This window comes from Cimex lectularius, unplaced genomic scaffold (genome assembly GCF_000648675.2).
Source record: "Cimex lectularius strain Harlan isolate CLEC.00 unplaced genomic scaffold, Clec_2.1 scaffold152, whole genome shotgun sequence".
Classification (NCBI taxonomy): domain Eukaryota; kingdom Metazoa; phylum Arthropoda; class Insecta; order Hemiptera; family Cimicidae; genus Cimex; species Cimex lectularius.
In genome coordinates, this window is record NW_019392749.1 from 324,279 (window position 1) to 337,134 (window position 12,856).

The 12,856-nt window shown below is 32.9% G+C and overlaps 1 protein-coding gene across 1 annotated transcript; it reads left to right on the plus strand.

Annotated features, from left to right (window-relative positions):
• Positions 1–45: 45 nt before the first annotated feature.
• On the plus strand, positions 46–11,887 carry LOC106672622 (protein PAT1 homolog 1). The gene is made up of 13 exons (XM_014404185.2): positions 46–299; positions 397–490; positions 4,348–4,421; positions 5,788–5,835; positions 6,602–6,718; positions 6,788–6,874; positions 6,951–7,110; positions 7,907–8,154; positions 8,222–8,356; positions 8,425–8,544; positions 8,627–8,782; positions 8,849–9,067; positions 11,234–11,887. Exons 1-13 carry the CDS (start codon positions 261–263, stop codon positions 11,492–11,494), a joined length of 1,758 nt encoding a protein of 585 aa, XP_014259671.1. The 5' UTR covers positions 46–260; the 3' UTR covers positions 11,495–11,887.
• Positions 11,888–12,856: the final 969 nt, after the last annotated feature.

Below are 12,856 nucleotides of genomic sequence, written 5' to 3' on the forward strand. Positions count from 1 at the left end.
TCACAGTTCAGAAGGCATCACCTCTCACCGTTTTCACTACATCTGTGATTTTCCGACTCTCGTCCCTTTTGAGGTTCGGAGGATTACTGACTTGTATTTCTTTAAACCGTACGAAATAGTCGTATTAATTTAAATTTTGTTATGCTTTTATTAATAAAGTGTCCCATCGGATGATAATACACCGGCTCGTTTTTACACCAGCTTATACGTTGTTTTTTTGTTTTGTTTTTTTATAAAGTTTAGTCGATTGAAAGTCCGAAATGTCGGATAGTTTCTTCGGTTTCGATACCACTCTAGAGGTGAGGATTAATTGTTTTCCATTTTTCTCCCTTTTTGGATTATTTTAAAACAGACTACGATTCTAATTAATTTTCCAATTTTTATTTTTATCCAAAGGGCGGAGACGCCATGGACGACGGAATACCGTCGGAAGAGGACGAGGAGGATTACGATGCGCTCAACGACGAAACTTTCGGAGACAGTGTCATCAGTAAGTATTTTATTATTTATTATTTTATAGATAAAACACTTCCGCATACCAGATACCCGAGGTCCATAAATTCCTCTCAGTCCATTCGAAGTAGAAAAACGTATATTCATTGAAATTATTTAAATTTGCCTTCTCCTAACGAAAAGCAAGGTCGTAAAATCCTTATTTGTAGTAGTTAAAAGAGTTTGCTGGTTTTCAAAGTTTTTCAAGATTGAGGTAAGTTGGGTAATCTGTCTGGAGGGTATGAAGTACGTGGTAAAGTTTTAATTGAAGAAGGGTTCACTTATCTGATCCTTATTCTACGGACTGCAGTAACCATTGAGTGGTTAGCTCATCAGACTTTCAGTTTGTATGCCCTGTGGTTGTGGGTTCAATTCCCACCATTGCCACTGGAGATTTTGACCCTTATACTATTCCCCAAAAATTCAACATACATTATATTAATGCTTGGTAAATTGGTAGACACAACACAATTTAAAAAAAATCTTATTGTAGAAAGTTGTGAAAAGTGTATTGTGAAAGTACTCTAATTCGAGACTGTCGATTTTCCAAATTTAACAGACAAAGATGCTTCCAGATATATAACAATGTAGTGCAAGACAACACCGACACGCATTTTAAAATCATGACAAAAACAAAACAAACAAAAATTGCTTATTTTTTAAGTTGTAAAAAGTTTCCACTGGGATTTGAAACATTGGTTTTTCAAAAAATTTCAAGAGTTAAGGAAAGTTTCAGTAATTAGTATTCACTAATTATTGTATAGGATTAACTCATTTGATCCTTATTGTGCAGACTGCAATAGCTGTTGAGTGATTAGCAATCCAGACTTCTGCTTTTGGACCCTGCGGTCAAGGGTTCGATTCCCACTGTTGCCCCTGAAGTTTTTGAACCATACCTCTACCCCCCAAAAATTCAACAACATACATTATGTTAATGCTTGGCTATTGTAGTAGACAAGATGATTTTTTTTTTACTTGTGATATACAAAATCCTTATTTTTGAAAGAAAGTTTGAAAAAAGAGTCAACTTCAATGTGAGATTTTGCTGATTTTACAAATTTTCTTGACTATGGTTCCAGGATGCTTCGACATACAAACATACAGTGCAACACAATATTTATGCACATTTCATACAACCAAAAAAGTTTATTAATACTGTTGATCGACATTTATATTTACTTTATGTAATACCAAGAAGATAATGTTTCAATTTATTAAGAAAAATTGTCTTGAACAGTTCACTGTAAATTATAAAATATTTTCTTTCTTATGGTTTCAAAACCCTATAAATTTAAGTAGTACTGGGGCAGCCAAAGCAGCATGTAAAATTTGCACTTCAGTGATGAAACAATAAGCCCAAAACCGGGTCAAAAAGTTTGCTTCTGGAACTTAATTGAGAGGATTGAAGATAAGCCACAGTCTGGTAGACTTTCTGTCTTGAATGACTACTTAAGGGAAATTTTCGAACTTAATTGAGTCAAACATGTCAAGAGCTCACCAGAGTACTCAACGTAAGCATTGAAACAATTCACACTAGCTTACAATGACTTGGGAAAAGGAAGAAGCTGAACAAATGGGTACCTCCTACAGATGGTATTAAACATACAGTAATGTTGTGCAATACAACACCAATGCTCATCTCAACATCCTTATATTAAAAAAAAAATGCTTATTTTTGAAAGTTCTTAAGTTAAAGTTAGACTTTTTCTATTTTAAAAGTTTTTCTGCTTAGGCTACTGTTAAGGACTGAGAAAAGGGCTAAAGTGTTGTTGGCAGGGTCTGAAAACTATGGAATTGTAGTAAAGTTTCCACAGAAGAAGGGCTCATTTATACTGCTTCAACGCTTATTTTTGATGTTGTGAAATAAAATTTATCCTGGAGGCTATTGTTGAAAGGGTGACAAAATGTTGGCAAGGAAGTCTGGAGAGTATGGAATATGCGTTAAAGTTTCGAATGATGAAGGGATTAATTTGTACTCATTGAATCTTTATTGTGAAAAGAATACAGAGTACAAATTTTCCCGACTAAAGAGTAAAGATGGGTCCTGACATGCAACAGTGTAGTGCAACACACACACATTGTGGTATAAAAACTCCTTATTTTTCAAAATTTTAAAATGATTCTTCAATTTAAGACTTGGTCGTTTCAAAGTTTTTCAGCTTGAGGCTATTGTCAAGAGCTAAGAAAAGGATGGTAATCTGTTTGTGACGTTGGTAATGTTTCCTGTAAATTCAATGTTTTTTTGCTAAAGTATAATTGAAATTACTATAGAAAACAATATGTTATTCATTGAAATAATCAAAATTAGGCTACTCCAAACAGAAGAAAAGTCAAAAATCTGAAAAATTCTTATTTCTGTAAGTTTTGAAAAGAGAATTAAGTTAGTACAACAATTTGACACTATTTTGTCAATATTTTTCTGCCTAAAGGAAGGGGCAGGCATGAAACAACAGAATGAAGCACAACACTACACAGATGCAATAACGTAGTTAGCGATTAAACGGCCCAAGTGCAAATATAGTTGGGTCACCTTGGTTAGTTTGCTGCTGGTACATATAGTTTGCTACATAAAAATTAAAGCTATCCTGCAGTAGCCTACTTACTAATGAACTTAGGGGACCAAGTGGTTACATCGTCAAATTCATATGCCACACTAATGGTTCTGGGTTTATAGTCCATGGAGTTTTAATTGTGAATAATATAGACAAAATATGGTAAAGTGGTTTTACTCCATTGATTTTAATACCTAACAGTAGAAGGATGTTAATGACAGTAATTACGTTACTTTTACTATCAGATTGAATACTTCAATCTGTCCCCAATTGATTAGGGTTTACTATAATCTTTATAAAGATTAGATATTAGTGTTTTCGTTAAGAAAGGTTGAGTAACAATCAAACCAATAACAAAAAAACTGAAGCACAAACAAACAAGATCATTTTAAAAACAACCGGTCTTTTTAGAGAACCTTGAACAATTTCCAAGTATATAAATATTGTGTCTGTTTACAAAAACTTTATATAATTTTAAAATATAAATATAATTTATAATATAATAATAATGATGCCTCAAATTGTGGGAACATAGTTATGCTTTTTGTAATTTTCCCCTCCCACCCAACATACGAGTCAATCAAGTAATTATGTAGCTTTTAAGAAGAATTGGTAAACTTTTTAAACACCAAATTCACTAATTTCGTGGTCCGCTTGACCAATTAATATATTACAATTAATTAAGGTTTTTAGTTGAGATAAAAAGCGTATCAAGCCGAAGATCGTGGGTTCGAATCTTTTTTATCTCAACTAAAAGCCTTAATTAATTTTTAAATACCTTTTCACCAATTTGTATAAAATCAAATATTTCCATATCTTACAGTATTGCAAATTTGACATTTTTTTATTGATGAACCCAAACTTTATCTAAAGAATGATTTAAGATGATACCAGCTTATGAATTGTGCATATTTCTTTGAATATATATTTTAAAAAATAAATAAAATGGTTTGCAACTCCGATAGCATAATAGTATTTTTTTATTATTTGGAGATCATGAGATGTGGTCTGGCGTGATGTAGGTTTAGAAAAACATTTTCTTTATCGTGCCAACATTTCAATCTTTATTGAGATAAGGGGGCCTGGGATTTATAAACATTGTTTAAATTTTACAAATACATGTAGGTGTGGATATTTTTTATGGTGTTGTCTATAAAAATTCATAATATTTTCATATAAAATCATAGGTCAAAAGAGCATGTTGTGATAATCCTTCATTAAACTCACAGTGCCTGTATAGTGTCCAATACGATTGATTTATGATGCACTATATTGTTCAATTAATAAACGGTTATTTTTGCAGCTGGCGATTGGGAACAGGACCATGAAAAGTTGGCAGAGATTGCTGAGCTTTCGAGACGGTCGCTTATAGCAGAGGTGAATAAATAATAATTTTATTAATTTTGTTTTATTGTCCAATGCTTTATTTACTTGTGTATTATTTATAAACATTTTATACCTTGTTTTTCATTTAGTCTCTTTTATTTTATTTGTTTTTTAAAGAAGTGATTAGTTTTAACATTATTGTTTCAGATAAATCATTTAAGACACTCGCGGACTTGAACTGCTAATGGAACTCTTTTGTTGAATGAAAATGAAATGCTTATTAAACATTAAATTCGGATTTACAAAAACAAAATGTTTCTTTTTATTATTTTTTCTTAGTTTAACAATAATAAATTAATTGAGGAGGAGGGTTATACAGACTAGATTTAAGGCCGACCATTTTAAGGCACAAACCAGCACACTTTTTGTTAAATTGTAGCATTTCTTCCTGAGATCTAGTTTAACCTGCAACTTGGGTCATTTCCAATCATTTTGACCTGCTTATCCTCTGGGTTTTATCAGCCAGGCATGTTTTAGCTTTTTGCCATATTCATGTTGGATGTATATCATTGTATAACATAAACCCACCTCTGAATATGGCAAAAGCTTAAATATTTCTGACAGACCAAAACTGTGAGGACCAAATGATCGGAAATTGCCATGCTACTATTATTTTTGCTCTTCTATTTTCTTAACAACAGTACAAATTTAGTTGTTATTTGACCAATTATTGTGAATTGGAGTAAAAAGTATCATATTGATAATATTCTTGAAATCATTGTACACAAAACAGAATTTTAGATTTTAGTAGACCATGGTGGCCGAGTGATCAGGGCAAACAACTCATATTTGCCACATTAGCTGTTCTGGGTTCAAACCCATGAAATTTTAATTGAAAATAATTTGGAAATATCATTTTAAAATAGTTTGCCCCCAGCCATACCCAATGGATAGTTGGACATTAAGCTCTCATATGAATGGAAACTTTACTTTTATTACCTAATTGAATACAATACTTTCATTTTAAAAATTCACACCATATTTTTTTTATTGTTCACCAAAGGCAACATGCACTAAGTTGTATAAATCATAAATCTTATAACAAATGGGAGTTAACATGTCTTTTCTAATCGTAACTAGTCTCAATTTGAAATTCTGTTTCAAGTCTCAATTTTGATCATTACAAAAAAATTTGAGCTTGAAACTTACGTTCACTTTCTTGAATCTTTACTAGACTTGTCCATGTTGGAACTTAAAACCGAGTTTTGAACATTGTTAATTTCAATTGTCCATCTTTTATTCGATATTGTAATAAAGGTGGCCAGAATAATACAAGAGCGTATGGTAAACATTACATAACTCAGACAAAAATTCATTCATAAATAAATTCTTGTTCTATTAAATTTTTTCTTTTCAGAATGGAGATCTCAGTGCAAAAATTGCTGCATTCATTTTGGATGATGAGGTAAGAATGATTTTTGACTATTACTTTGCCGTACAACTATCTAAAGTAGGGAAGCCTTATATTCAAACGGGAAGTCGAAAAAATTTGTAACTTCCAAAATAAAAATTTCTATTAGCATTTGTGTGTTAAACCTTTCTAAACAAATTTGGTTACATGACTGTAACCACTGTCTGTCTGTGGTCAATTTTTTGTAACCGGCAAAACCCCGAGACCATGAGACCAATTTTTATGAAGTTTTCAGAGATTGTGCAGGTTTCTAGAAGGACCCCATTGAATTTCATCCCAATCTTATCAACAGTATCACTTAACACATGCACAAACGTAAAATCCCATACTCAGCTCAATCTCTGAAACCATTCCACGGATTTTGATGAAATTTGCAGGGGTCATGCGACTTAGTTTCCAGATAGTCCCCTATAAATTTCATCGCAACCATATCAACGATATCGACTGCATAAGCAGCTATACCTCTGAAACTATTTTTCAGATTCTTTCAGGGATTATGCAAGTTGCTTTCTAGATGATCCCCTATGATTTTATACCAATCAGATAAACGCATGTGTATGTACAAACATAAAATCGTGTACTACACAGTTATACCTCTGAAACCATTTTTTGGATTGCTGTGCAATTTTCAAGGATTATGTGGGTTGCTTTCTATATGATCCCTTATGAATTTTATTCCATACAGATTAACATATGCACATGCACAATATGTGAGGAAGCCCATCCACTTTTTTTTTTAACTACTATTCTTTCTTTTTAGATACAAGACGAGAAACTGGAACCCATTAAGCCAAAAATGAGGCCACCGCCAGGCTTTTGCGCCCCAACACCCAACCATATTAATGATGAAATTATGCTGCCTAATTTGAGAGTAAATGTAAGTAAATAATCATATTATTATATGTTTTTATTTATTGTTTTTATTGTATGTGGAAACTATTTTTAGGCAATGTGTACAGTAGAAGAAATAGAAAGGAATTTAATAAAACCTAGTAGTGTGAGATTAGAAGATTTAGAAAGACGTATAATACTGGTAAGCTATTTGCTTTTTTGTATTAATGTTTATATTTACAAAAATTACTTATAAATCAAACTTTTTGTCCTATTAGAACAACCAAGATGTTCTTCAGCTGCGATCAAACCAAGGGAGCCCTGGTTTTATTAAGCCACCGCACAGCCATAACTTAAACAATCAACTGTCCAAAGGATCATTGCTGCTACCCTTCCAGGTGGCACCCCCTCAAATCCCAAATCTCTCTTTTGTTTTACGTGAGTTAATTATTTGTTTTATTACATTAGTTATTTACTAATTAAAGTTGATTTAATCCTCCTTACATTTACTCTTCACCCAGTTCATCAAATGGTGTAAATATATGTAAATTAGACCATTTTAAAGACCACAAAATAATTTATCATGTTATTTATATGATTTGTTGAAGTCGTGAGGAGCGGTCAAGATATTATTTATTTTTATGTGTGCTTGCAGATAGCTGTATTATTGTTTCTATACCTTGAGGTCCATTATTTTCCTTATTTTGCTAGAATACTGGAATCCTTACAAATGAATGGTTTTTCCAAACCGATCAGTAGTTCACTTCACACTATCACAGAATGCTGCATCCTTATGATCAATACATGAGCCTTGACCCTTAAAAAATGTGATGTAAAAAGGCCTCAGGTACTTTCACAAGGAATAAATTAGATAAAGAGATCTGACTAGATAGTTTGGTCTTCTCACCAAAAAAAATTTTCCAAGATTTTACTAGCAGAAACTTGTAATTGAATTTTGTGCTATGAAGATAGAAAGTTTAGGTATAGAAGTAGAAAGAGCCTAATACGTAGTACCAATCGGACTTGAACTCTTCTGTAAAATTTTAAACTGCTGTAAAATAGAAATAATTGTCAAATTAATGAAATGAATGCTTAAGGGAAAGATTAACAAATTTTGGAGGGGATTGTATTCATGAAAGGGTCATTCAAATTTCTTTTGGTCAAGTTTTTAACTATAGTCTTCTGTACTTTTTTCTTTCTTTGATCTCAGAAAATAAAAATAATTTATTTCTAGCTTGGAATGCTAATCCTTGGAATCGTCTGTCAGGTCCGATGGTCAGAGTTCCTCATCCTTTCGACATTAATCGTATTATATCCCCAAGCATTCAACAACAGCTACATAAGCAGCAGCAGAAGAGGAGAAGTCGGTCTGATGATGAATATGCAGGTCTTATGACGCTTAGGGAAAGAAATTGGCTCGCTTCCCTGCAGACGATGCAAATCAGCACAAACCAACCATTTCAAGATGACTATTATTTCATGGTAATTAAACTTATTGTAAATTGTGTTGCAAGATTTTAATTTGTTTTTCTTATAATCAAACAAACAGATGTATCAGACTACACATTCTGGAAATCACAATAGAAAATTAGGCTCATCACTGAAAAATAACAGAGAAATTCCATTATTAATAAAACCAACTTATACTCCACTACAGTTTGAAAATTCTTTAGGAAAATTACAAGTAAGTTAACTATTTACATTAAAATATATACAAATATTGTTACTGGCTAATTTAAATTTATTATTTAGGTAGGAAGTGTGATGGCGCCAAGAAAAATCATTGACACCGACATCGTGGAGAACATTGACTGTGCAAGCATCAGCTCTACGTCGAAGAAAGTCAAGCAGATTCTTCTGGAAATTGAACATGTAAAATATCTTATTTGAGGTGAAGATTTCTTCAGTAGTTAAGAAGAAGTCATTTTATGATTTCCCCTTTCTTGTGTTTCAGATGTTTTCAACAGTCCTGCAAGCTGAAGAGGCAATATCACCGTTGGCGAACCATAATGAAGAAATGGTTAACCCAGTTGAATTGTTTAAAAAAACAGTCAACACATTGTTAAAAGACGACAAATTGGTTGCTGTACTGAATATTAGAAAAGGAAAGGTAATATTTTATCATCAATGTAACATCAGAAGTGAACATAATTGAACAAAAAAACCTTTTTTTCAGACATTGGTATTGAGAATATTACCTCACATTGAAATATCAGCACCTCTCGTTGACAAGTTCATCACGATACTCCCTGCAGTTGCAAAGAAGGACACCGATCAAAGTCTTCTAAGTGCATTGCCACCAGTGAGGCAATATTTATCGACCTGTAGTCTACAATCTCTTGTAGAATTGAGCACAAGTTTGACACAAGATGCTACGTTCCTTCTCCAGAATAAAGTAAGATTTTCTGTCTGTATTAAAAACTAATTCTTCCACTTTAATTGATGAGATAGTTTGCAAGTGGTAAAAAAAATTGTCAAAATTGAAAATAAATAACATTCAATTTTGAATTCAATTTCCTAAGAAACGGATCAAGACCTCTCCTTAAAATGAGGGAAAATGCGAACCAAGTCTTAAGTACAAGTGAGAGAGGGAAGGACTTCTCTTTCTTCACTGGCATTTCTAAAACAAGAGCTAAAGACCAAGAACAGGTTGACACACCTACATGAATGCCCGTAAGATTCGCGTTGCAAAGACAGGTGACTCTTTAGGTCGAAGGGAGAAGGTCACCTTCTCCACCCAAGGGGGGGATCGTCACCGGCGGCGTTAAAAGACTGGAATAATACCGTGCGTGTGACGCTAGCTTGTCAAACACTCGTGTTGTAGGTGGTATACTCCAAGTTAGTCTTGTGATCGTGACAAATGAAAAAATGGTCTCCTGGGCAGACCGCACCTTTCGTGAGAGCTAATGCTGAGACAAATGTCATCTGAATTCGTAAAAGTGTGCGTCACGATCGCTAGACTTTGATTAAGTGTTCAAGTTGTCATGAGGAAAGATGTATTTAGTGGAAAAGAAGGGTAGATTATAGAACGGTATTGAAGGCGGTGGATTCTTGTCCAACAAAAGGAAAGAGACCTCCAGGTGCCCACACTCACTGCACCAGGTATGCCTAAATGGGCCTTGACAGTCTGGCATGGCATTAGCGCCGAAAACTAGAAAGTATACACAGCTTGACAAGTTTGGTTGGCTGGTAATTTTCAGTCGTTGGTTTTTATATGCTGGTAAGCCGTTGTGACATACCAAATAAGTGTGCAAAATGACCAAAATACACACTCATCCACTGACTGGCCCATGAATAAATTTCACAATATTTAATAACATGTGTGGGGTGATTAGTGACCGTTAATCGATATTTATTTAGAAATCGTGAGATGCGGTCTGGTGTGATGTAGGTTTCAGAAAAATATATATAGGGTATGTGCCTAAGTTTTTCGGTTTTCATAAGATAACAGTAATTAACTTGCAAAATATACATTAATTTTTTTTAATCTAAAATATTATTTATTTCGTTTTCTATACCATACTCCCTATGTTATGTTAGCAGAAATGTACTGTTGTTGTAGAAGTCTGACGAGTAAGAAGTGAAGAAATGTATAAGTCCCATTTTCAGAGCGTTTTCAATCAAAATTTCCCTACCTTTTAAATGATTGTCTAGGGAGTGGAACAAGTAAAAATCAGAAGGGGCGGGTGGGGGCTTTGTTGCGATTTTACTCTGAGTGTGTGAGGCCTGGTGTTGTTACGGAGCAACACGATGTGTCTGTTCACCAGGGCTTTCCTTCAAAGCTACCCCGAGATGGATGCTTTAACTGGGCCACAGTATATCTCTGTCGTAAGGGTTTGGTTGTAACAGATCCCGTTAAATTTGCCTCAAATATCCAACCAAACAAACAGTAAAACCTTATGAGGGTGCAGTCTTGCCTTGATGTAACGTTTTTGTAAAGAACACTTCTCATTCCCAGTAACCAAATAGTGAATAAACCCTTCTGATTTATTTCTATCTAGGTTTGTTATGCAACAAGCCATGTGATTTTCCTTGTTCCTGATGATCAGTTATGGCTTCTTCCAACATTTTTCTCAATGTAGAGTTTGGATTCTTCTTGCTATTGTTGTGCGATCGAGCTGAAATCTAATAGTTCTATTACACCTAATTTGCCCTCATACTCAGTCAAGCAATAAGTCGTTGCTTTTAAGCTTGTTGGACATTCCACAACAATACTGTTCTTTGTATTGTCCCTCTACATTACGAAAATGATCACTTAGTATGTTATCACCATAAATTCTACATTATTTTTTCAGCAGGAATTTGCCATTCTATGCCCGAGATCAAACTCGTATAGCAAGCAATACATCAAATGAATTTTATGTTTCCTTGTCGTACATGTCACAGTTTATTCCAAACCCTTTCTTAACAGTTTCAGCACTAATGAGGGTTGTAATAAAGGATCACCTTTGGAAGGAAAAAACTTAAGCACACACCCAATTTCTAAAACAATTGTTACAATTGTATTTATTACAAGCATAAACTGTAACTAACTTGTATGTTTTTTAACATTTCCTTTCAGCTTGGAATATCAGTCATTGCAAACATGATAGAAAGAGCTGAAGTTCTCATAGCAAATAGTGCCAACAGTAACGATGCAAGGAACTGGATATCATTTATGAACCTGTTGGTGATGAATTGCTGCACCAGCGAACTGGAGAGGCCTGTTGTAGGTATTCATGGTCCAACCCTTGCAAAGCACCTTTCTAGGTGTTCCCAATTGGGTAGTATTTCCACCTTGCAAAAAGCACTCTCTAACCTAAGTACCATTGAAAAAGGTTAATAAGAATAAAACTTACCCTAAATTTAGAATACCATCACACAATTTAGTAAAAGTATATATTGATTTATATTCCAGATAATTGTATCATAATATGTAAGTGTGATAGGCCTTTGACTTCGGTATTTTACTAATGTAATACCATTTCTATAGTTTTTCTTTTTTATTTCAAACTGCTTAATTTTTTAATCATATTAATTAATTTTATATTTTATATTGATAAGACAAAACAAAAACAAGTTATTATTTTTTGTTTGCAAAATTAAAGTGGTTCGCTTGAGCGAGAGTGAGTGTGTGTAACCCCTCATGGGATCAAGATATTGCGGTCCTTAATCATAAAATCTAAGTTTTATTTTCTTTCATTCATTTATTTTTCTTTGTTAATAAGAAAAACATTTTTGTACAGGTTGTAAGTAGGGCTCTTCCATAGTCATCGAGATAATTTGTTCATATTTTTTTTACTTTGTTTGTTTTTTTTTTTTTTTTTTATAGAAATTTAATTTAATTTTAAATTGATTTAATTTGGTGTGTATATAAATGAAACAATTGCTGTCTTGTATTTTGTAAATTGCTGTTAAAACCACTTAACTAAACTTATTTCAGAACATTTATTATTTATTAGATAGTTGTTTGTTTTCATAAAGCTATCCAATATTATTGATATTTAATTATTTTTGCTAGTAAAACTGTATATACAAGAATAAAATAAAACCGTATTAAATCTTTGTTTTATTTTTATTATTTTTGATTTAATAAATTTAATGGACCTTCGGATTTTCCAACTCGTAACTGTAAGAGTCCTGGGTTGGACTTCACCATTAATCGGTATGACAGTTATAAAGTTGCAGTTGTGCAGTTTCAAACTATTTTGGTCTGTCATATATTAGTGGTGAAACAGCAAGAATAGGCAGACTCAAGTGTCGGTATCGGTACTGACCAAACTACAGGTTAATCACACCATGTATGGGGCCGAGTCTATCACTTTGATCACTCAGCTACTGCGGTCCCTGACATATCTCAATTTTTATGTTTGAACAATAATAAAACAAATTTTTTTTAAAATAATTTTATTTATCACATCTACACTATATTTTTTAGGAAAGAAAAACTGACAAGGAGATACAGTTGAAAGTAATAATTGTCATGTTTTCAAATATACTTTATTAACACTTATTAACTGCAAAACAAAATTTGCAATAAAAAGCTTGAACAAAATTTAAGTTAAAATTTGACAGAAAACAATAATAATTTTGGAGCCTAAATAAATTATATCAAATAAATAAATAAAAGCATACTGATGCTTTTTCTTTGTAAAAGTATATAATTCGTATTTGCTTTAAATATGTATTTTATTTTTTTCTTAGA

What these genes read in the sequence shown, in the direction of transcription:
- LOC106672622 (XM_014404185.2), top strand. Translation starts at nt 261, where the DNA reads ATGTCGGATAGTTTCTTCGGTTTCGATACCACTCTAGAG. An exon ending in TTCTTCTGGAAATTGAACAT is followed by an intron (nt 8,545 to 8,626) that starts GTAAAATATCTT and finishes CTTGTGTTTCAG; the next exon opens with ATGTTTTCAACAGTCCTGCA. An exon ending in TGAATATTAGAAAAGGAAAG is followed by an intron (nt 8,783 to 8,848) that starts GTAATATTTTAT and finishes CCTTTTTTTCAG; the next exon opens with ACATTGGTATTGAGAATATT.